Source organism: Macrosteles quadrilineatus, unplaced genomic scaffold, assembly GCF_028750875.1.
Source record: "Macrosteles quadrilineatus isolate MER2022 unplaced genomic scaffold, UCM_ALF_1.0 Scaffold_3__2_contigs__length_128488019, whole genome shotgun sequence".
Taxonomy (NCBI): Eukaryota; Metazoa; Arthropoda; class Insecta; order Hemiptera; family Cicadellidae; genus Macrosteles; species Macrosteles quadrilineatus.
Window position 1 is genome coordinate 108,940,481 of NW_026542596.1, and position 26,516 is coordinate 108,966,996.

The 26,516-nt window shown below is 33.9% G+C and overlaps 2 protein-coding genes across 2 annotated transcripts in view; one reads left to right on the forward strand and one right to left on the reverse strand.

The window, feature by feature from the left end:
- The window catches only part of LOC128989969 (cyclin-dependent kinase 5 activator 1), a 34,853-nt gene extending 15,003 nt beyond the window's left edge, over window positions 1-19,850 (forward strand). Inside the window, exon 2 of the mRNA XM_054412146.1 lies at window positions 15,851-19,850. Within this exon, the coding sequence (XP_054268121.1) occupies window positions 15,851-16,195 (345 nt within the window). The 3' untranslated portion in view covers window positions 16,196-19,850. The remainder of the gene's footprint in view (window positions 1-15,850) is intronic.
- A 1,788-nt stretch (window positions 19,851-21,638) lies between these two features.
- On the reverse strand, window positions 21,639-26,105 carry LOC128990182 (CDGSH iron-sulfur domain-containing protein 3, mitochondrial). Its single transcript, XM_054412467.1, has 3 exons — window positions 25,832-26,105; window positions 22,351-22,524; window positions 21,639-22,054 (listed from the first exon to the last, which is right to left on the reverse strand). The coding sequence occupies exons 1-3, from the start codon at window positions 25,934-25,936 to the stop codon at window positions 21,881-21,883; spliced, it is 453 nt and encodes a 150-aa protein (XP_054268442.1). The 5' UTR covers window positions 25,937-26,105; the 3' UTR covers window positions 21,639-21,880.
- Window positions 26,106-26,516: the final 411 nt, after the last annotated feature.

Here is a 26,516-nt window from a genome sequence, read left to right on the forward strand (position 1 = left end):
GACCCATTTTGTTTTCGACGAGTAGATTGGTCTTCTTCAAGACAGAAGTCTTGCTCTCTAATGAAAAAAAATTGAATCCAAATCAAGAACGTATACCATTGAATTAACTATTGTTATCATTTTGTGACAGGGACATGACGATGCTTTTTTAACCTGGTCATAAATAAACCGGTTCGATCCTCACAGAAATCGGTAGCTTTTTGATGGTTCAAAAGTTGAATCAGCTTACCTTCATTGTTGTAATGTTAGTAAACAGCTAATTAAGAAACAGCTGATTTTAGTCAGTAACAAAGCCACACAATATATCTTACTCCGAGATACATTATACTAACTATAATTAATTACCCAGGCGAGCACTATAACCACTCAGCTATCACTTAACACTTAAACAGCATATTTATGGGCAGGAATCCCTGTCTGTATGAAACTACATGAAAATAACCTAAATCGTACAAAATGGAAACTACTTACAAAAATATTTCTACTAAAGAAATACAACCTAAATTCCTAAATACTTTCACAATTTTGAGTCAAATGGTATTAATATAGCATTGAAGAGCTAACATAGCAGTCTGGGTAGCCAAGTAGATGTTATGCTCACCTTCATATGGTATGGTTTCTAATTCGATCCAAGCTATGTCTGTTCCGGACTTAAATGCCATTTGTCATTGAACTACAACTTCATGATGCTATCTAACGTTGCTATCTGGTTGGCGTTGTATATTAACAGTAGGATTTGAACCTATCCCGTAAAAAAAAGAAGAAACGCTAATAGTGTTAAAACTCACAGAATAATAATTAAACGCAAAAAAATCACAACGATGAATCACCTCTGCTTCTATTACTGACATAACACAAATAAACATAATTACAAAACAGTTTCGACGTAAATAGACACAAACGAAAATAACCCATCCCACGGTTGCATCCATCTGGAAATATCCCTGCATTAATAAAGCGTAACAATCAATAATTATTGCAGCACAATCAGGACAGAATCAGCAGCAATGAGTGAGGGTGAGTCAGCAAGGGGTGGTTCTGGGAGGTTGGCGCCCCTGCACCTGACTTGAACATCGACTGCAAAACGTCATTCCTCTCCCTCCAAAAACGTCACCCCTTCCTTAAAACTGTCTTGCGTCTCCTGTATATATGATGTGATCTGGTCCCTAGACAACCCTTCTGGTATCCCCACATCCCTTAACAGCTGTTTTGGGACGAGCGTTGTTTGTTGTTGTAGTAGGAAAGTATTAAATTTTGAGAATACCTTTATTAGTTACCAAAACAAAGTAGTGAAAAGTTTACTAAGACTATTGGGGAAATTATATGTGAATAGTCAGTCAATTCGTGAAACTAATATTTTTTAATTTATCAAACTACAATATTTTACACAGTTTAAAAAAAAATACTAGTCTGTAAAAAGTACGTGTTCGTTACAGTGACAATGTATTTTTAATTTTTTTTCACATACATTAATAACACATAATAACACACATGATCCTTCATTGCAACATTTAAAAACAATATTATGATTGAAAATTTTATAGGATTTGAAATGAATTGACTCCTAATACTGTTCCCACAGGTTGGAATATGTTGTTTCATAATATTTGGGCGTAAATTTATTTTTTTGTTTACAAGCATACCTAATTAACTGACTGCAGTAAAGCATAAAATTATGTTTTAGTTAACCTTGATTTTAGTGGGCAGATGAAACCATTATTAAAATAACATAATTATCTTTACAGTGCTACTCTAACATTTTACAGCACGACCTTTTCATAATGACTTACTTACAAACAAAAAACTTAAATACATTGGGAATGGGAATATGCAGTTGGTGAGTGTAAATATGATGAATATACAAAGTAATGCGTGTTACACGTTAAATATAACAGTTTTCAATCCGATACAATTTGTTATTATATTTTAAAGTGATATAAGAAGTCATAAGGTGATACAAGAAGTTTAAGTGATAAAAGCCATCTGCTCTTAAGTTATTTGTCGATATCCCCTTTATTTTCAAGGGGCCAAAGTTAAGTAGATATTACAAATCACTTGTAGTTTCCAGGTTCTGCATGTTAATTGAATGATCATTTACCACTTGGTTAATATCTCTTTAGTTAAATATAGACCATCTTTCTATGTCATCAACAGGGCTGCAATATGCAGCAAAGTGGGGGTTGTATGACAACGTTCCCTGCATTGTTGGCGCATAGTTCCATAATTAATTATTGCTCACGTGTATAGTGGGACTTTCAGCAAACTTACTTCATAACTATACAACCAGGACTTGTCACAATGTATAGTTCTTTGTGTTCTATGTACAAATTAGAAATTACTAGTGAAAAATTTTAGTTTTTGACATTTAAAGGGTTGATCGTTCATGTGACGAGAAAACTTTTTGTGGAGTGTTCTTAACAGAATACCTATACAGGAAATGTTTCTTCATCTAAGAAATGTTTTTCGTTTCCTAAACAGATAGACCAACTGTATAAGGTGAGCTTATATAATTTGCATTCGTGTATTTTGAGTTGGTAATAAACCCGTTTCATTGGTAACAATAATTGTAAACGAACCTAACCAAAATATGACCCATCTTGCACAACACAACAAATTCTCTCAAAACATATAAATTATAAACCATTGTTATGATTGTCAATTATTGCTCTTGTCTTTTGTTAAGGAAATTTCATTTACATGTAAATAACAGCGTGACAACCAATCCTGTGATTCAGTTCAGTTCCAGTTTTCCTCTGTCTGCAGCACAATGGCGATCATTTCTAGGAACGTTGATAATGAAACTCTGACATTTGTAGCCCTCACGACCTTTGATATTCGGTTTCCTTTCTTTGAAACGTCAATTAAAGAAAATCAATGGTTCTGAAATTGTTTAGTTTATTTTGATACTGATATAAACACTAATAGTGTCTTTGGCGTGATATTTTCACATCGCACGTGGTGTTTTGCAATTAGAAACGGAGAATAAAAAGTTTGTTTTCCATATATAAAAACTAACGCTCCTTTCACACTTAGGTTTTGCTCGTGCGGTTATTAATCGTATTTGTAGAAATTTTATAGTATGAAAGAAGCTTAAAGCATAGAAGCATAGATGAAGTATTATATTACTTCATCTATGCTTAAAGGTTGGTTTTGAATGAGTAGACGAAAATAGTAAAAGGCTGACAATAAAAAAGACGTCGCCGATGAAATCCTGAAATAAGTTAGTAGGTTTTTGATATATCGCAACTGTACCCAGCTATCTTTTATCATTAGGCTTTTAATGAACGCCCTTGGTTAAAGAATTCTATAACTCAGTAACGCATATCACTCCACATTTCTTTCACCTTGCATTAGTGTTCAGCTTGAGTGCAAAATCCGTAAAATTACGTATCTGTCCTAGTAGAGTTATATTATTCATGACCAGAATTTGTGCAGTAATCTTACTAAATCCTATATATTAGAAGCAAACATGTTTCTTGAAAACCTTTTTTCTCAGTTCGTGTGCATCGCAGGGAAAATCTACGCGTACTGTTAGAAAGATATAGCACGAAATAGTATATTTAGTACCTAGAGCCGAAAATTAGGTTTTACCGGCTCAAGATAGTTTTTAAGTTCGAGGCGAAGTCTAAAACTTAGATATCGAGAGCTGCAAAACCATTTCTGTCCGTGGTACGAACGCTATTTTTGACCTCACTATACCCTATTACCACTATTCACCACAATAATAATGCACACTAACAGCAATGCACAACTACAACTGTAAGGTTATGTGAGGAAAGTAATTTGAGGAATCGGCAAAAAATAGTTGCTAGGCAGCGGTGACAATAAAACAAGTCTATTGCAATGCTATGGATACTGATTTTGTATTTAATATGCATTAATGTTATAAGAAGGTAATCGAACAGCTGATTTTCGTCCCTAGGGATGTAAAAACCTGCTCGGTCCCCAAATTACGATGACAGCTAGCATGGACAGCAATACGTAGCTTTCGGCCTCCAATAAACGTTTGTAAAGCGGCTAAAACATCATAGGGTGGTGAAATTAACATGGGTTGCCATGCTTGCGGCAAAATATAAACAGAAAATTTAAAAAAATGGAAGAAATTCCAATCACATGTTTTATTTACAGCGGAGGGTGAAACTAGAGAAGTCTTTACTCTGTAGGCTACATTACATATTTTTTATTGAGTTTTCGACCACTGAACGACCTCTAGTTTGTATACAATTTCAAAAATACCCAAACATGTTTGCATTTAATTGTTTTAGCAATCCAATACTTAGACAAATTTTCCACAAAAATTATAGTTTGCTACACAAAGTGTTATCATACTAAACAAACTACCCAAACATCGAATACAAACTGTGTGCGTTTGGTAGGTGATATTCCAGACATGGCGGAGCCTTCAATCAATCGTAATGCTATTTGTTATACGCCACGGTGCGGCAAGCTGCAGTATACATTCTGCCGGCGTCCGCTCTGCCTCTTGCTTTGACACTAACTCTGAATTATTGCTGGCGATCGATGTCCTAGGAAACTTATCTTTAATGCTGGATTTAAAATATTCATTGTTGTTTGTCACAAAATAAATAAATATATGTTCAAAGGGTCAGATGTGTTTTATGACGACTTTTAACTTATCAGAGCTATAATCAAATAAGAATTATACTAGTAATATCCAATGTGAACAGTAGAATATTTACTAAGATTGTATCTAACATTTGAAGAATATTAAAAAGCAAATAACTAATACAATTTCAACCGGAAGTTCTAAGAGTAAACGTACAACTCGTACTAGTTTCGTTTATTCTTTACGTCTACAGAAATAAAATTCTTCCCATGCTAAAACCATAAATAAAAGGAGTATAGACAATTCTTTTAACCTATGCTAAAACCCGTGTGCTATTGTATTGTGTGGCTTAAACAATCTTATGGATCATTTTCAAATAACATAAACCTAAGGAATTGTTCAGGTTATATGTTTACACCAATAATCAAAACAGTTCAATTCCCTTCACTCTTGGAAACCCGTAATCTATACTTATTTAATACGCAAGCAGATTTTTGGTGACAATTACTCCTCCGAAACTACTGAACCGATTGTCATGTTTTTGGTGTCATTGGAAAGAGCATAACGTGAAGTTGTGCAGGAAACTTTCTTTTTAGGGAAATAATGAGAGAGTGAGGCCCTGGAGCCCTTTAAAGTTTCGTATTTCTCCATAAGATTAACATTGGAAACAAAAATGGTTATGAAACTCCAGCTGTTGTCAAAATTGTCTGAAATCAAAAGTGAGAAGATGAGCATGTTAAACAGTCAATAAGTTTGCTAATTTAACAGTTTGCTACAATCATTTGCTGACTTGGTTGAAATTCGTTTTAAAATAATAACGCCTGTAATACTTAGCAATTGCTCGGATTCGAGCAACAGGGACACTAGTATTGACTAATAACCTTACAATTGTGATGCATAATCGTATAAAAGATTGCACCACGGACTTTCACAATTTCCTTGAAACTAACTATAACATACAATTAAGTAAATTTTGTACAGCAAAACTTACATAGATTCGACTCATAAGCTATGTTAAAAATCATATTATATTTTATTTTATACTAGCAGAGAACCCGTCCTTCGTACGGGGTTGGAATATAAGTATAAACTGCTTATTGCAGTTATACTCAAGCTTTGCGTTTGCAATAAGGAAGGACACAGTTTGATAAAATTTGCTTTTTTAAATTTACAGTATTCTATAGTATTACACATCTACCATAGCCAAAATGTTCTGCCACTTCACCTAAACAATAGAGAAAAATAAATTATCAACAATTGGCAAAATATCACAAATTATTCATGAAATGAAAAACATAAACATAACTGTAAACAATCCTACTTTGACAGTTAGTTCTCATTGTGTATCACAGTTTTTTGTTGCTGCTTAGTTCAAATAAGCTGTTTTCATAAATGCTAAAAAATATAGCGCTGCACCCTTTTAGTAAATCTTATAACTTTTTAATGTACCTATTTCCATATCATAGAACCAACTTTTTTAGTTGAAACAGCTGACTAAATTCTTGAATTCCCTTTAAATATGAATACTCATAAGGTTAACATGGGGAATTACAGAGCCAATGGGGCGGAGCCCGAAAGGATTTTTGAGATAAGAATATGCCTATATGTTAATCGGGAATGTAAGCTATCATCATGCCAAATTTCAGCCCAATCCGTCCAGTAGTTAATGCGTGATTGAACTTCAAACACACAAACAAACAAACAAACACACAAACACACAAACTTTCACATTTAAGTAAGATTGTCTTATGAATTCATTACAAATAGCTATAAAAACTAAATGTGATTTATCTGTAGGAGTTATGGAACAAAACAGTTCAAAAACCATGTTATATTAAGCAATAAAGGTGAATACACCTTCAAGATCTCGAGGGTTGATTTTATTAAGGTTGTTCATTCCAATTGGATAAAGTTAAAGCGAGACTCTTGGATGGGTTTATTTTGGTCCATGACGTAGGTTGTGTTTATAACCCCCCCCTGCGACAATGTAAGGGTGGTATCATCCCTTCATAATGTTATCCAAACAACACTGTATATTAGGGAAAACTTTGTTGGCGCACTGTTTAAGTTTAATCATACGTTTAATGTTAGGGATTCCACGTTTAGTCATGTCTATGTTTTATTTCCCACGCTCAATATCATCTTTTCTGATGGACTTTCCACTTTCAAACATATGTTTTATGTTTGATATTTCACGTACAGTCATTGACCTTAGTGTTTCATGTTGCACGTTTGTACTTGATGGTTGAAATTACAGTGTCCCAAAAAACTGGACAACTTTGAAGTTTAATACAATCTATTTAGGCATACTTAAATCATTTTTGAAACTACCATATGTTAGAGGAACTCATAAAGTTTGTTTAACATGATTTGCATCTATCAGCTGATCCATTGTTGTCGCTCAAAGTCTTAAACTTCAAAACATAACCTTAATGCAGACGTCATGAACGTGCAACAGAAAGCTCAGTGCGTTGAATATCACATTGAAACAAAATCTAACATGTGATCTTTCCATCTGGGGTTTTGTCAAAGTTAGTAAACTAGTAAGTCGAAAGTCTCCAATGTTGAAGAACTGATATGTGTATACGTTTTAAAGTCGATTTCAACATTATGTAACATTCTAAAGTATTTTTATTTTTGCTTATAATTTTCAGTACGGTAATTAATTTCAAACAGTACAAATGCAAAGAAACAATTTTTTTATAAGCAAGGGCAAGATTTATCTGTATTGTAAACATATTTAATGTACAAACACTACATTAGTTTTAAACTTAGTTAAATTAATTGAAATGTGGTACGGAACTACAAACCTGTACAAACTTTCCTCGTTGCAGTCTAGGATTATTTCCCTTCTAGCTACAACCATCCTACAACGAACACATAATCCTCTTTTTGGGCTACTACTCTCCCACCCTAACACTTACGACAACCCCCTCTCTTTTTACCCTCCCACGTCATGGTGGGGGGCGGGGGTAATTATTGCGAGGTCGTAGAGAAGTACATTCTGCTTGATGTAAATTGTTCTGATTTGATTTTCACAAATGGAGGTGGGGAATTTCACCCCTACTGTGTAGATAAAATTTGTTTTTAGACATTTTACCTATTATTTCGTGACAACAAATATGGATGTAAATATCCGGATCTCCTTGAATATTTTTAGCTCGAATTATCTATGTGAATATCTTTTCTAGCACCAATATTATCTTGTAGCTAAAATATATTATTTGTTGAAAATGGACAACATGTTACAGATTAATTCATGTATTATTAAATTAAATTAAATTAATTTAAATTAAGTATTAAAGAATGCATATTTCTGTCACATTTCTGTCAAACAGAAAGAATCAAGCCGCGTTTACACCGGAGTCTACAACATGTGTTAAACAAAAGTTAACAGAAATAGTATATTTCATTACTAGGACCGAAAGTGGCATTTTCCGTCGCGCGTTCAAGTTTTTGTGTGTGGCGAAGCCGAACACAGGGAACCCCAATTTCACCTGCGAGGCGAAGCCGAGTACGTGAGAGCTATTTTCACGAACGAGGCGAAGCCGAGGACGGGAATAATGGAGCAAGTGCCGGATAATAACTTTCGGTACGAGTTATGAACGATACTTTTCATCACGACGCAAAAATACACAAACACAGATTAGCAGACTTCAGTAATATTACAACTATTCTATTTCTCAATTAATTTGATTGAACATCAAAATAAAATAAAATCTTCTAAAAGAAAACCTACGTATATTTCTCAATAAATTTTGTTTAAACATGAAAATAAAAGAATAAAACATCTTTTAACAATACATACAGTTGATTCAAATCATTAAATTAAACCGTAACAAAACACTATCGCGCGTAGTGAATAAATGGAGAACTAATTGAGAGCGAGGGAAAATCAGCTGATCGATTTTCCCTCGCCCTAAATTTGAGCTTGGGAAACAGCTACTTTCATTGATGACAGCTGTTATCGAAAATAGTTACTTTCGTTACGGAGTGATGAAAAAGTAGTTTTGTCCTGATGTTTAAAACAGTGTTTGGTGCTTACAACTGAAATTATTTCACGAAGATATGTTCAGATATGTTAAACGTGTTGTAGCACGTCTTTAAAGTCACGTTTACTCCTAAGTTAACAACATAATGTTTAACACTTTTGTTGACAATACCGGCCTCTAATGGTTTGTAAAATATGTTGTAAACATAGCTTCAGGATATTTACTTGTACTATTTCTTGTTATTCCCACCTAAAAAAAAACCTAAACCATATTTTGAATCGTACGTTTTTTTCTTGAGATTGGAATTACGGTGGAATTGAACATAATGCTACAATTTTACTATATAATTTTTATTTTGCTATAACAATTCTTCCTGCTGTGCGATAAATAAACGTTGGCGTTTTACATGAAACTGCAATGAAGAATGCATTAGCTAATTAGAACATGTTTATACATAACGAACGACTAATTCTATTATGACCACGCATGAATCAGCGGCATGTTCCATGCTGTTGTAGCGTGATGTGAGGAACTATGTTCTCTGGGTTATTTACGTCTCACGAAATGAAGGGAATAATTTATTTATTCCGTGATTAGAACGCAGGGATGAAACAGTGTAAAATCAATAGCCTGTATTCTTCAAAATAAAAGTTAGATGCAATGCATCAGTCAGTTATTTGTCAATAATGTTATAGCAGTAAATAAAATAAAAAATAAGCAGTATTCGCGCTTCTCAACAAGGTGAGGATACAGTAAGTTGAGAAGGTGGGTTTTCAATGCTTTTATGCTCACAATGCTTCGGTTACACACCTACAATTTGTTTTAAAAACTCAATATTTTTGTACTATCTCTTGTTTAGATCAATTATCAGTGTGTCAAAATTAACGTATGTATAAAATGTAAACAGAGATCAGTAAACGTTGCTAATTTTCCTTTTATTATCTTCAAGACCAATAAAATTCACTTAAGAAATTCCCACATTAAAACTTTCACAAATTAGGACGAAGGCCTAACTTTTCAAATGCACTCCTAGTTACAGAATCAATCTATGGACAATACAGGTGATTTGGTTATGCGGTTCTTGCGAGAAGGGATGGTACCGCATTTGGCACCTACCACCAGTAACTATAGAATCTGTAGTTGTTATCTGTAGGCTAAAACTTCACAATGAGGATGAAATTTCTAAATCACGAGTGCGTATTAGATAAAATATTAGCTTATTCTTATAAATTTTACAAATTTGATTCCATATTCTGATTAATACCAAATGCTAATATTATAAATCGCCTATCTGTTATCGTACAATGTATCGATTTTCAGTTTCAATTCATAAAAGTTTTCACATAAAATTGGTTAAATAAGAAAAGTCATTATTAAATCATTCACTTTTTTAAAAACCAATGCTACATACATTAAATTTATTTTTATTAGCTAATATTATTTTTATTAGCTTAGTAAAAATAACATAGTCACTTCGAACATTCAAAGTACAACACTAGCTGATTTTTTTTCAATAATATTACACATTATACATTTACAATCTGTAAATAAAATGTTTTCGTCGCAATCCATTAAGTATTTACTAATTTCGTCCATGGACATTTATTTCCAGCCCTGCTTTTGTAAAAGAAGGTATAATCTAGGTAATTTCTCTGCTCCAAGGACCAAAAAGTCCGGTGTCTTCTGCAAGACTTTGCCGAGTTAATCCAAGTCAAGTCTTAATCCAGTTAGTTACCGTTGGGATTAGATCTTGCCTCTTTTCCTGCGAGTACTTGGCCCGTTCTGTTCTTGTTCCTTGTGTTTACAATGTTGATTAAATGTTGCCAATGTTTATACAAGGTTACACTTGTGTACTTTAGAAAATTAAAACATAGATTAAACAAACTCTCTTTTAGATCCATCACGAAAGATAATTTTACTAGTAGTTCCGAGGAATATGTAGAAGAGATGAATTTTAAAACTATTTATGTATTCATTACAGTATTAAAAAATATTTTAACAAAGTTAAGTTGTATAATGAAAAACCATTGCTTCCTCTGATACTATACCCAAAGAGTACTGTATATCAAAATTGTAAAGTCCGCTGTATCACAATAGAGATATACCCTCACTAATATAATCTACTTTAATTTGATCAACCAATTTACAAACGAAAACTCGATGTTAAGACAATTTTATCCAATAAGAATGTATTATTTTTTGACATGGGTTTCTTAGGTTTTTGAAAAATACAAACAAAAGGAGCTTAGGGTTGTGTAGAGGTGGAAAGGTAATACGAGATAACCCTCCCCCATCAACCCTTTGACCCAGGCTGCATGAGAAGGTTTGGGGGGGGGGGGGGGGTGGCAATCAACAAAAATGTACCTCTCGTTTTTTGGAAACAATGAAAACACAACTGCAAACTTCGCTGAAAAGAACGTACAGTATTTCTAAACCGTTCTGTGACATTTGTGACTGCTCGTTTTCGGATGTGACGAATACAATATACAGCGTGAATGTTAACTTATGTTTCCACTGTTGTTAACCTTAAAGTATAGTTATAGTTATCATTTTATAGCTGCCTGGGTAGCTGGTTGGTTATAGTGCTAGCCTAGTCCACGTTTCGGTCCTGAGAAAATGGTTCTTAACTGGACTCAGCTATAAGGCATTGAATAAACGAGCATAGATCAAGAAACTGCTGGGTCAGTCTAAAGTAAACCGCTACACAAGGCATTGCACTCCATTCTGAACTCTTTCACTCATAATCGGGTTGAAAAACGTTCAGTTGTACCCTTTTAAGTTAAACCTTTTCGTAAGCAAGACCTTAGTTACGTGTTTTATCCCAAGGCTAGGAATAAAGCTTTTTTTATTTTATTTTGGGTGTTTCTATGCCAGTGGAATTTTTTACCTTTTAGAGAACGGTACAACCCCTGGTCTTGTTACTATCTAACGTCGAACTTTTTGTTAGATGGCATCATTAATTCATAGCCCAATGACAAATGGCATCTAGGTCTGGAAACGATCTCGCTTGGATTCGAACCAGCGACCTTATAGGTGAACATTATATAACCACTCGGCTACCCAGACAATCAAGAGAAGAAAATTAATTAAGAGGAGAGGTGTACAAAATGGCCGGGCTGAAATGGCCGAAGAGGTTCCGTCAAGTTTTTAAGGCCGTGTTTTAAAACCTAAAACCTTTATACATTCTGTAGACATTGAATAAGTTGTTGTGTTTATTTCCAACTGGAACCATTATAAACTTACTTTATAATAATACCAACAAACACAATTATTTGTGTTACAGTTTCATGTGATGTATAATGTTTCTATGTTCTGTAAATTATTAACGTGTTATCACTTTGAATTCAAAGTAGCAATTTCCGATCACAGTGATGCCAAAGAAAGTTAATGTTTCTAATTGTTCAAGCCGAGCTCTAATTTATATCAAGGGAACCCAATAAGCTGATTCCCTTGCTCTTAATTTGCTTTACTTTGCTTCCAATTAATTTCCCTTTGCCAACTACGAGCTATCGTTTCTTAACAATGAATTACAATTGGAATCAGCTGTTTTACTTGTTAACAATTAAAGTAAACAGAATCATATACCAAATCCAGTTTTATCACATGTGTATGTGTGTTTTTTATTGATGAAAATTATCATAACTTGTATGAGGGTGTTTTTTTTTATTTTTGTATTATTATTACAGAAGTAGGAGAAAATTCCGTATGTATTCTCGTCCTTGGTTTCGCCTAACAAGTGTTTTTATAATTCAACTGTATACTGATTGTAAAACATTTGTACGGGATCTGTTAAAAACAAATATACTTAAACATGCGCCTAGGACGTTCCTTGAAATTGAAAACGTACCTTATGAGAAAAAAAACTATCCAGTGGAACGCGGCGTTCACGTCACCGTACAACAACTTCTATTACTGCAATTGTTGTTTATGCAAGAGAGAACCAATTGCATTTCGCACATGTTTGTACACAGACACGGCCGTCTCCATGTGACTGTATGAAGCCTCTCAGTTCAGCCACGGCTAACAAGATCTCATTTCCTACAACAAACTAATCTCCACGATTGCATACCTGATTTCGGTCTATATTTGATCTAGTTAATTTAAACCTAAATAAACGCACAGCCTCCGAATTCAAACATTTAGATTTGAAACTAGGTAGTAACTCGTAATATTTAAAATATATTCTCCTAATAAAACATGTATTTGTCATACTATATATAGTTTATAAAGCTAAATAATCACATTAAACTAGGGTTACATGTTGAAAATATGTAAGTTTTGTCCTCTGATTTAATACACAATTGAAACACAACCAAATAAATACACGAGCTTAAAAATCCATTTGGGATTAACAGTTCTAGCCATTGAGTCCAAGAAACTGTCAACGGTTAAAATATGAGTGTCCTAGCCAAGTTTCAGCACTAAAAGCCTGGTCCACCCTCTTATTTGTGTTTTTGACTTAGTAATACCACTTTTATGTCAATTTAAACTTTATGTGTATGGAATGGGGTTATATTAGCGTATATTAGCAAGGATCCCCTGAGGTAGGATAAAATTGTGTAGTAATATTTCACATAAAGAATTGCGATGACATGGAACCTTTCACATTAGATTTGACTTGATTCTTTTCATATATACGATGCTGACACAACAAGTTGCGAATTAGGAGGCCTAAGGGAGTAATTAAAGTGTATGAGTGCTAAACTAATTAGATGATGTCTTTGTTACTGACTAAGACCGGCTGGTTATTTAGCTAGCACATTTATTAACAGCCCAAAGGTCATCAAGGACAGTTGGGTATAGTTTCGAGCCAGGAACGATCAAAAAGCTACTGACTTTTCTCAGGATCAAACCGTAGAAATGTTTTTATTGTCTGGAGAGCACAATGACAACTCTTAACTACAGGGTGAGGCAATGAGAACGCTACAATTTGTTTTACCTGTCACATGTTAATTGTTGCAACAATGAATGATCAGCTGAGCTTAAAACGTCAATTAAACTATGCCATTTTAGTAAATATTATGCCTGAGGCTATTAACACTGAGATTTTTATGTGGAACCTATTTATAAAATAGTGGTTCTTGTGCAAAAACCCAGAGATTGTTTGGACCGTATTCCATCCTTGATCAACATGGCGCTGTTCCAGATTGGAAAACAATGTTGAACTGGGTAAAATTATTTAGGATAATCGCTTAAACAAAGAAAAAATAATCGGTGGGTGCCGCAAAACTTTTTGTACACCAGCAAATGTTAAAAGAATATGAGTCCCAGTAACTCAAAGTCCGAAGAGATTTGCCAGGAAGCTTTTGTTGTTGAAAGCTTTACGTTGGCTAATTTTTTTGGGAGGGGGGGGGTTGTTCTAATAAGCTACTTGACGTTCTAGGTTTTTCAAAGTCACCCCACGGATTTGCTTGAACCGAAGCTAAGGATAGTCCAAAGTGCTGGAGGAGTATTTGATGGAGTTTCAAGTGGCTAAAAAGGAATGTCAAGTAGGACAATGAAGTCACTTGTAGGATTTTGTTCTCAAGAAATGGAAAAATGACTTTGTTAAGTTAAAATGGCAAAAAATAAGCTGTGTTTTGGTGTGCTATGTATATCCATCCATAGGGTGAATATTATTGAGTTTGTACTGTTTATAAATTGGGGCGCTTTCATTGCCCCACCCTTTACTATGGCATATTTCATTGGGAAGTTTATTTCATTATGTTATCGATGTGTTACTTTAGTACGGGATGGAAGAATATCTAAATAGGTTTACACTGGAAAATAGACGTCTGGAGGAAAGTGGCACCGGCGTCAGGACGACCGTGGTTGACAACTATGCCGCTAGGGGATCGATAGCGCTAGCGTCGCAGGAAGAGTCCAACCTGTAGGGGTGGAACCTGCTCTCGAATAGGGGCGGGGATCAGAATAAAACATAAGAAAACAGGTGTTGAAAGGTCATACTATCTTTAACGCAAGTCTAACATCCTATGCTGAAATTTTTACGCGGTATTTTGGGCTATATAAATAAAATTAACTATAAATTATAAATTGTAAAACCCTTTCTGTACAATATTTAATAGATTAGGAGTTAAATTTCAATTACTTAAATATGGTTAAGAGTTTGAGTATAATTTTGACTGACTGTAAAATCTTTGTCAAATTAATCCGCAATACAAATTTATTTATAAATTTACCAAAAAACACACGAGTAAAACAATCAGAAAATCGCAAATAGAATAATAAAACAATAAATTATATTCAAACAAACCCTCTTCTTCTTTAATGTTATATAATGTTATAACATTCAACTAATGTTAACATTCTAAATATGGATCTTAACTCTAGAGATAATTCTTCAAGGAGTGTTGCAATCAAATCTGGTTGCAGACGACATACACAACACAGTTCATCTCGTTATCTGTAGTTACGTTGCGTTTTCGTGAAGTTCCACAAGGCTCAAAAGCTACTGTGGCTGTTTTTTTTTTTACTGTGCAAGTCCTCTGTGCAACCGTGCAAGTAGCTCTGTCCTTTCTAGGACGAAGAGGATCTCCAATTAATTATTTCGGGAGAGACCAAGTAGTTGGAGTAGGAGACCTGACTTAACAAAACAATTCGGAGTTTAGATTACTGGTACTATTCTATAAATTATGTCTTGATATTTTTCTCTCGACACAACTTCGAGTGACGACATTATATAAATCGAATCGATCAGGGCTGCTATATTGTATGAGTCACCTCGAATCTCGACATTACCACAAAAAACCTTACAACTTTATAGTAAAATGATTATTCTTACGGATCTGTTCTAGTCGGTTTCTTATGTACAGTTGGGGTTTATGCAAATTATCATTGACTAATAGCCAATGTATAGTCTACGGTAGTATTTATTTCTTGTTATTTGTTACTTGTTGTTTTAATTTTAAAACTATTACGACTACAAAGTCATGTCTTAAACAAATATCGTAAACTATCATTGATATGAAAACATGCAGCAGACTTGCTACACATGTTTTGAGGGTTATTTAAAACTCCAACTTCTGCTTCTGCCAGTCTTGCCCACGGCAATGTACACTTGTGCAATCGGTTTTGTTTTACGTTCAAACCGTGTTTGTGTATTTTAACTTATTCTGAAAAAAAATCAGAGGGGGATCCATTAAAAATCTGTGATGGAGTTTTAAACAACCGTCAAAACATATGTATCAAGTTTGTGCTTTTATGAGGTTCAGCCCCTATTTATCAATATGTTTATGTTGAATTGAGTTAACACAAATATATATATTTTATTTATTTTCTTTTATTGTTACAGGACGTTGCGTTCATCAACCCAGCCAATGTGGTATTCGTCTACATGCTGGTGAGAGAGCTGGTCCACGGTGACGAGGTAGACAGCGAGCCAGAGCTACAAGCCGTTGTGCTGACATGTCTATACCTCTCCTACTCCTACATGGGCAATGAGATCTCCTACCCTCTCAAGCCCTTCCTGGTGGAGGACTCCAAGGAGCGGTTCTGGGACAGGTGTCTGCTCATCGTCAACTCCCTGTCTCGCAGCATGCTCCGGATAAACTCAGAGCCCGCGTTCTTCACAGAGATCTTCACGGAGTTGAAGGCGTGCGGCACACCGCCTTCCAGCACCGTGTCTTCGGCCGCTTGACCGCTCGGCACACCTAGGAAACCGACGGCGGCGCTCCTGGTGAAACTCAGCCTGGCGCAATCCAGAGGCCAAGTCACCACCAATCTGTGATCGGCCTGTAAAAGTCGGCCTTACCGTACCTAACTGTTTGCTTCGTTGTTTTACTGCCAACCGAAATCTAGTCACGTGGCTGGAGTGATGTGTCTAGTCGATTAAGAATCTCTTAGGTAAATTACAACTATAGTGAATTATAAATTCGAGGTTTTAAATCTTTAAAGTTGTTATTTTGAAATTAGAAAAATGCTCGACAACACTGGATGTAGACGTGTTCAACAGGTGCTACTGTAAGGCTTAACTAGCCAAAGTTTACTAACTTAAGAATGAACTTAAGTTCATAAAATTTAGGAGAAAATTAATTTTGATTGTATTGAGTAACGTATAGAATTATTAAATTCTTTTATTACTTAGCCAACTTGATTATTAATAAGTTGTCCGTCCAAAACTCCCACAAAGCTGGCGATGTAATCGCTGATTAACACTTCTTGTTTATTTGTCCCAATGTTTTACCACATTATTATGTTAATATTACCCTTAGGTCCACAAATGAGGTGCACACATCTCTTTGATGTGTTTGCCTAGATAGTGTCTGACATGAATATGTGTTCTGTGTAATAGGAAATTATTATTAACGACTAAGACCTAAAAGTGATGAAACTACAAAATTTTCCCAGTTCATCAGCTGATTGGGAAAGCAATGTCCAGCTCAACGAAACGGACCAATCGAGTTTCGAGACTCGGTGTTGTATATAGCCAGACGGATGCAATTGTGAATAAGTTATGTTCTTAAATTATTCTTTTATTTAGAGTGATAGTAATTTGTTCTCTGTATAGGGGCTTAGGTCGGGTGATGTGCAATCTTGATTAAACCTGTCTAGTAGTCGCACCTAGTCAAACAACACCCTTAGATATACTTCTAGTTGATATTTATTGACATTTTGTTTTTAGTTTTATCTGTTGTACAAGAAGTATTGTTGGGGCTCTGTTGTTTTTCCTGTTTTATTGTTACTTGATTATGAATCGATGACAACATTTGATTGTGTTTGTCAACTTATTTTTTCTAGTTGGTAACCGGAAAAGTTAATGTTTTAATATTGCGTATTTTCAATGTTCTTTTATACGTAAAAAAACTTAATGAGAATCACATGTATATTGCTTGTTACTGTGAATGTCAAGTGATTTTTTTAAAGATTAGGTGTCTTTATTGAGTAAATACGTATATTTTACATATTCCATTACTTTATACTGTATGGCTGGAGCCGAAATGCTTGTGAGGCAATGTCTGTGTGCTTACTGACTCATTCGATAATCCACATTGTATTTTGTTAATATTTGTTGTCGAGTTTCACGCTGACGATTTAATTAGTTGACACATTTCAAATTGAAAGTTAAGTCAAAATAACAGTTTTCATGACTAACAAAATTGCACATGACACTAAGAGTCAAGCCTGTTTGACGCAGACAGTGCTTAGAATGCAATGAGATCAAATATGTAAGCTGACGTATTAAACTTAGTAAGCAAAACATAAAACGTGAAGCTTAGAAAAACACATGCCTATTTTCCATTAAAAATAAATTGAATAAAAGTGTTATAACCTGAGCTCAATAGCAATATAAATAGCAAGAGTATAGTAAGAGACTGAGCTACACTAATTCTCTCAGCCGCCATTACCCTTATACTGTGAGTGTACAACCATAATCATCACAGAAACTTATTTTTAGCTTACACACTTTTTGCCCAATATTAAATAGAGTTTAAAACCTAAAACTACAGAGCTCTATTGGACAAAGTGTTTCCAAATATCTGATTTTAACCGATAATTAATCATATACAATGTGAGCAGAAAATGTCATTAAGGAGACATTGAGACAATCTGTCAGTTCTTCTAAACATTGATTAGTAAGTTTGAAGTAATAGTTGAGCAAAATATCTGTAATTAGGTGGTCAAAGACAGTGTCATTCAACCAAGTTTTTGTTCTTTCCGTGAAAACCCGTGCTTAACCACTTGATGGACCCACATAAACATATTTAGTCCCTCTTTCATTTATATATTTACAACTGGAAAATTAATGTATTGGACACTATAAATTATTATATTTCAGATATTTATTTTCAAACACCCTGTAATAGCTATAGTAAAAAAACCAAAAAAGTTCATTCAGGTACACAAAAAGCACAGCTTCAGCCTTAAATGTAAAATGTATAAATACTTACTATTTATTAAGTCGGTGAAGTATTTTTCGCAATGTACAGCATTATAAAAATATTTATAATTTTTCACATTAATCACCCATCCGAGAATTCACATGTGTAATATTTATGTAGGTTTAGAGTTTAAATATTATTCTCTTAGATAATGTGAATACTTAGTCATAAAATGTATATTTCAGAACTCATGGAATTAGTTTTATATTAATGGACAAGTTTGGTTCTAAGCGTAGTTTAATTTTTTTTTATTCACTGTCATCTAGCTCATTATTTGAAAACAGTAAATTAATTCTGATTGTATTGAGTAACATATAGAATTAAATGAACGTATAGTTCAGTAAATCACTAACCCACACTTGTATATGTGCCTAAATGAACCCATTTTAGGAAACCAACCCAAAATTATTATAGACATTTGAAATTTAGGACGATAGCAAATAGGATGTAAAATCAGGATGGCATATTTTGAATGGGATAACTACCAAAAGAGTATATTTTTACTCTTTGAAAAACGACACAAAGAATTTGTTGATTCAAGAGTATTTTATACACATATTGTATACTAATTAATATCTAACAATTAAAAAATTGATTTTCTAAAGCTTTCTATCATATTTTTATGTTCAATACTGTCAAACTTTCCCTTTGAGAAATAAATAATCCTTTTTGTTTGACATTCCCGTACAAGGTAAAAAATTATGTTGGCATTGATGTAGACAAAAAGATTTGTAATTATGATACGAATTATTTTTAAGTTTTCAAATTTTTTGACGCAATAAGTGAAGACCAAGGATTAATTTATTACCCTGGTCATAAACACCAGTTACTGTATTAATTCAACACTACCAAAGAAGTGGAAAGCCTATGATAGAAGTATATAGGCATATCTATCTTCTGTATTTAACACATTGACTGAACAAGATTAATAAAAACCTGATCCATTTGATTTGATAAAGAAAACGTGATCAGCTTTGTTGATATTTAAATAACATTTTAATATATATAGATCAAGATTGTGGTTTTATTTACCTACCGGTTTTTACTAAGACTGTTTAAGTTGAGTTGAAGTGTTAAATTCAATATCAAACTTTATACATGTACAAATTATTTACTATTATGTGGTGTTGCAAACCTTTAAAGCTTTCAATGGAGAAAGAATTTTTTTTATTGAAAAAGTTTTTATTCGTTAAGTAATGTACCAATGAATAAATTGAAGCAAGTATTGACATTGGCATTAAAGCTCAAGAATTGTAAAAACTGTTGTTCGATTGTAAAAACCAACAAAAAAATGTAGGTTGAGAAGTGTTTAGTGATAGGCTAGACATAGAAGTTGTTAATAATAAGGTAAGCATACATACTCATTGTCGATACTGTTTAGGAAATATATGGCTTCCTTTTTTGTTTTCATAATAAAAAGTCTTTTATTTCCACTTTATCCCTACTCAGTAGAGGTGATTCAAGATAACATTTTCAAAACATGGTGACAGTGAGAATTCCATGAGTAGTGGGACAACGGAAATGTCATTTTCTAAAAAAGATATAAACCTCAAATACCTGTTACCATGGACCTGCTGGTTACATGGGCAAGCTAGTAGTGCCTGCCCGTAGTGATAGGATAGAGGTGGCTGATCTCCATCAGTCAATGTTTGGCTTATCAGTTCCAGACAATACCACTAAGCTACCACTGCTACCAGGTTCGGTAAAATGTTAAAACAGTTTAAAGGTCAATCTTTACAGGCACTTCAAACTTTGAAGTTTCCTACTGAAAAGTAAGGTTATATAGCATAAATTTCATCAAGTCTGTTACATAAACTCTTTTTAGTAAACAAATGCTAGTAAAACGCCTTTACAGAATAGCTATAACCCTAGAATCAAAACACCAACATAATATTTTTGTAGCAATTGAAGCTAGTCTTTCTTTAAACAGTTTATTTTATGTTTGCTTAGGGGCCTCCATCAGGGATGTTGATGCCTAAATGTTCCTATGTATAATTTCGAATAGAATCTTAAGTTTGATGTTAGGCCCACATTGGTTTTAGGGTAAAAAATTGAATGCAAAGTTGAAGAAACACTGTGGATTTTTTTGTTCTTGGTTTGAACAGTTTAAAGTACAAGAATGCAATTTGACGCTAGCTCATACAGATTTTACCAAATCTTAAAACCACATGAAAAAGATTTGTTCAGGTAAAGCATGAAAGATATAGTATATTTCACTAATCTCAAAAGTTATCCATTTTAAGGTAAGATGGTGGTTTACGACTTACGAGCGATGCGAAGCCGAGCATGGAAGACAACTATCGAGACCCCTGGAATGGATCTTTCATGACGAGTAGTGATAAGTGAATGACTTTTAAACACAATTATCCAAATAATCAAAAAAAACTTATTGCACAAAGCTTCTTGGTTTTAAACAATAGAATATATTGCCAGTATAGTTATTTCTTACTAAAGTATAGTTTTACAATCTATTTAAAGTCAGTTGTTCAACAATATTTCTTGAATTAAAAGAATACACACATTAGGCCTCGGGAATGATACGAGCGGCAAGCGGTAACCTGAGCGGCACTTAAGCGGCAGTGGTGGCTACGATACAAGCGGCACATTTATAACGCTCATCAAATTTCCCCAGTTTTATGAGTCAGTTTAGTCGAAAATGGTAAACTATGCTTACCTGCAAGACGTATTGCAGCTATTGTTGCTATCTGACAATTGTTTGCCTTTAAGGAAAAACTTAGATTTTAGAAAAACCTTAGCACTAACTTGGTCCTATACTTTTCTGGTAACTGAAGTGTTTTAAAGCTTCTGTGCTGGTCATTCCACAAACATTCCTTGGACTGCACCTCACGTATCGCATGTTTGCTGCTGTTTCCCTGTCATTTTAGGCCGAACTGAAGCATGACTCACCTGAGCGGCGTTATCGCGAAAATCGGTTTTGACTTGGAACCATGAGTGGCACTGAGTGGTGCCGCTTACTGCCGCTCGCCGCTCAGACGTATCGTGGCCACCCTCAACAAATTTACACACAACTAAATGAGACCTGATGTCAGAGCAAATCATATCATCATGTGGCTCATGCCGCTCGTATCGTACCCAGGGCCTTAGTGCTTCTGTTGGGCCACACAGAGTATAAATATAAAAAAACTTGTTATGGTTTGTAATACAAACAATGAAGGCTTTGGGGAAAAAATCTTAGCATGATAAGAGCAATATTTTATTATGATCAATAGCCTTTTTGCAAGACTGTATAAAATTCCCAACTAAACAAAGACAAGGACTTATATAAATTACAAGTCAACTGACTAGATAATAATTAATTGCTTCCTTGTAAATGAGGTTATGACTTCCACACACTCTCCAATTGTATATAGAAATGCAATTTTAAAGCTAAAAGACACCTGCAGTACCAACATAGGTTGAGCTTAGTTGTATGGTTGTGTTTATTACTTTATTTTATCCTGGATATCTTGCCTCTTGTGGGTCCCGTCACAGAAGGGCCTGTGAGCCGTCTGTTTACAGTTGCACAGGTAATATTCTTTGTCCTCCTCTACCGTGAAATGTACTGGCCGGAATCCAATCTTCATGTAGGGATTTTTGTGTGTACCATCACAAAACGGCTGCAATAAAATTTGACGGATTAAGGTGTACTTTTGGCTTGTACTCTAAATGTTCTGAAATAACTGCTTGAAAAGTCGGATACACTAGTAAGACAAAGCCAGCTAACCGCCAACTTAACATAATTGGAAACCAATCAGGCCTACTTATAGATACACAATTCAATAGGCTTAACAAGCAGATACTGATACTCAATGAGGAATTGAAAACAGTATAGGCTACCAAAAAGTAGCTTTCTACTAGGGGTGAGTGATCAGTGAATTTATGAAAATTTATTAAAAAGTGAGTGCTAGTGTACCTGATTCTTACTCCATCCACATGTGCACCACTTGTACCTCTTATTTGCCTGCAAGTGAATTTTGAAAGGTTTCTTGTCATAAATCTGTCCAAACCCTGATTGCGTATGAGCTGTTATGTGGGGCTCCAATGTATTTTTTGGGATGACATCATCTTCCTTGTTTGCAAGAGCAACCTAAACAGATATCAGTTTGTATACCACAAAATCAGTATTAAGCCTTTAATTATAATATAAAAAAAGTATTGATTTAGGCCTACTATACAGAACCAATCTATTAAAATAAGTTGGGTAACTTATATTACTCTATTTTAAGTTGTTTAAACAACAAATACTAACTTAAAACTATTAGTACCGGTAACGGTAACTTATTTTTAATCAAATAAAATTAAGTTACTTCTCTACTTTTGATATTTACATCTGAGTCCCGGTTATCCAAAACAAGTGGGCCTACCTTATTCAGATTGCCAAATTGTTCGGATTAAACAATAACAAAAAAACTATCAAAAAATTAAAACAATGTAAACATTGTACATTGTACAACATTGTATTATGTAGGTCAATGGCCCATGATCACGATAACGTCATGATCGTCTCTCGCAACCACAGCAACATATTACTACTAACTTATAATGACAGGAATCAGAACATCAGTTATTGTTCCATTTTTATTTTTAAAGATTAGGCTAACCTAGGTACAGTGTTTTTGCGACACTGTGATCATTTTCTATGATGGCAGATACATATAGCTATCTCTTGCAATCGCAAAAGTAAGTTAGCGGTAGGCCTAATCATTTCCTACAGTTTTTCTTAGTGTTTGACAGTCAAGAGAAAGTCGTTAAATAAGTTATACAATCCTAACATTTAAACAGATACCGGTAATAAGTTAAGTTATACCAAATTCTCAGGTCTCATATAAAATTCACGGTTAATTCAGTTTATTTTTTAGTTTAAAAAGGCCTATAATAATAGTTTCCCCAACAGGTTGGTCGTTGTTCGGATATAACTTAGCCAGACGTTTGGATTAGTGGGACTCTGCTGTAATCATGAGTTAACATGCTTTCATTGTGTAGGCATACAAAAAAGTAAAAAAACCCAAGTCTGCAGGGGTAGACTTCCATATCTGTTGGGACAAACAAATAACGATCGATATAGCAATTGTTCGATAGGCCTATATCGTTTGGTTAGTTAGTTAACCTAACCTAACTAACCAAAAAATATCTAAAGAAACAATCGCATAATCGATATTTTCATTCGGTTGTTTGTGCCAACGGATTTGGAAGTCTACCCGTCTGCAGTTCTGTATACGGCCTAAGATATATTTATCTTATGAATAACAATAATGTGGGTGTACAGTTTCTTAACTGGGCTATGCTAATATCGATTGAAACTATCGATTTGATTAGTAAACCTTCATGCGATTTTTTAAGCATCAGCAAGTTTGGTTGGTTAGGTTAGGTTATGATAGTTATATTTTATAATAGATATATTTAATACCCCCGCCGCAGCAAACCTGCAGACTAAGCTAATTTCAACTTGTCTGATTACATTTTTACTAAAATATTTCCATAAATAAAACATAAGTTATATATTTCCAATTTAAATAACATTAGATTTAACGAGTGCTTAGGTTTGCTGCTACGGGGAAGGTAAAAAGTGTTTTTTGACAATATGTCAATAGTATAGGATGAAATAAATAAATTTGTCAAATTTTATCAACATTATATCCATAAACAAGTAAATTACAACAGTTTTCATTTTCTCCATAAGAATAACATGGGAATTTTAAATTACCTTTTTTAGCGAATTTCCCTATAGGGAAGTAGCTATTACCGTAGGTCTCATGGTAAGACTTAGGCCCGGGACCGATTTACTTTTTCATTTTGATGTCCCCAGAGGCCAAAAACAACATTCGTTCAAATTTTTATATATGTATATATATATAGATATATATATATATATATATATAGATTTATATATATATGTGTCCGTGAACACGATAACTTGAGTAATTTTTATCCGATTTTGATGAAATTTGGTTTAAAGGTGTAAGGCGGGATAAACTTGAATGAGTTCGCGATCCAGCATGATCGGACCATGGGAACAGGATTTTATGGGGGGTTTTATGGGGTAAAAATTGGTTTTTCTCACTTTTGACCCTCAAAACACAAAATTTTCCAATTTTTCTCTAAACTTTCTTAAAGAGCTTAAAAAAACAAACAATTCAGTATATCAAAGTGTTTTTGTACGGTTATTGGTTACGGATAAATCTAAAAAAAATTTAAATTTAAAATTCCCATGTTATTCTTATGGAGAATATTGTAAAATGTTGTAGTTTGCTTGTTTATGGATATCTTTTGATCAAACTTGGCAAATATATTCATTTTATACCAAGCAATAATTATTTTACTTAAAACACACACTTTATTAGTTTCCTTGTAGCAGCAAACCTAGGTACTCGTTAAACCAAATGTTATTTAAATAGATCAATTGAAAATCAATTCAGCCAAATGGAAATTCGCTTAGACGGCAGGTTTGCTGCGGCGGGGTTTTTTTTAATTTTCTCCGTGACCGTTAGGCATACAACAGCGCTTCAATATACTAAATTATTTGTTTTTTTAAGCTCTACAAAATGGTTTGGAAAGAAATTGCTAAATTTTAAGTTTTTAGGGTCAAAAATGGGAAAAACCTATTTTTACCCCATAAAACCCCCCATAAACCCCTGTTCCCATGGTCCGATCATGCTGGTTCGCGAACTCGTTCGAATAAACGTAGGTTTACACTTTTGTACCAAATTTCATCCAAATCGGATCATTTTTGCTCGAGTTATCGCGCTAACAGACACATATATAAATATATATATAAATATATATATAAATATATATATAAATATATATATATATTTATATATATGAATTTGAACGGATGGTGTTTTTGACCTTTGGGGACCTCAAAACGAAAAAGCAAATCGGTCCCGGGTCTAGGTCTTACCATGAGACCTACGGTAATAGCTTATTCCCTATACAGTATGGGAAATTCGCTAAAAACATTGATTATTAATCAATATTTTCAATTCGATAGTTTCAATCAATATTAGCATAGCCCAGTTAAGAAACTGTAGGCCTACCCAAAATATATTAAATCAAAAATTTTTTTGGTTTAAAACCTTTTATATTAGATTATAAACAAACCTAGCCTTATTATTAAATAACATTTCCTGAACAATACTTAGTTATGGAATGAAACTTATTATATTATTATAAGGTCCTATTTTTTTCTAAATATGCTAGGTTTAGGCATAGTTTAGGCTAAATCCAACTAATTAGGTTAGGCCTAGGCCTACAGTTCAGTAAGATAAATTACCATCACTGAGATAAATTAATACGGAACAAACGGATTTAACCAGTGGAGTATTGTCAAATTTCTACCAAAAAAGAAATCAAACATCGCCAAACAAAAGTTATGAAGATGACAAAATACTTACATTTGACGAGGTAAAACATCTAGTAGACCGAGTTAAGCAAGACGAATTAGGCTTAAGCCTAAAACCGTGCATTGAAAAATTTCTTAAGTGATGTAATTTAATCATTTTATGAATTTATTAATTTATAACAAGTTCCTAAGTTAGAAAGAGAAGTAGATAGGCCTAACTCAATTGGGCCTAACTGCCTAAACTTAAACAAACTAGCCTTTAGAATAAGATAGAAATAAAGATATGAAAATCTAACCTAAAAATACAAAATATTCTTTTGCAACAATTGCAACTCAATTCCTGTTTACTATTTTGCTTCGCCTCAAAAATTGAAACAGCTGTTTAATGAAATGTGAGAAAAGGCAGCTATTGTGTGAAGAGAGAAATAATGGGCAATGATTATTCTAATATCCTTAAAGCCAGACCACGGCACCTTTGTGTTTGTCCTATAACTACAGGCCGCGGCCTGGTAGAAGAATTGGCAACGTCGCAAGTGGTGTTGTTTAATGTTTAGTGACAGAAATCCCATAAGATAAGATGCACACAGGAGACATCAGCTCATTAATTCGCACTTAATTGATTTAAATTTAAATAAATGAACATAAATTTATTAAAATATTGAAAATAAAACATACAGAATTGAAAACCGAAACAATATGAATTAAAAAAATATATCTGTATATTTTAAGCGGAGTCA

Bases quoted from the DNA above. Each gene is read 5' to 3' on its own strand.
- LOC128990182 (XM_054412467.1), bottom strand. From the start codon at position 25,936: ATGATTAAATTACATCACTTAAGAAATTTTTCAATGCACGGTTTTAGG. The intron at 22,525-25,831 runs GTAAGTATTTTG...ATATCTGTTTAG, and splicing joins GATGTTTTACCTCGTCAAAT to GTTGCTCTTGCAAACAAGGA. The intron at 22,055-22,350 runs GTACACTAGCAC...ATTTTATTGCAG, and splicing joins GTGGATGGAGTAAGAATCAG to CCGTTTTGTGATGGTACACA.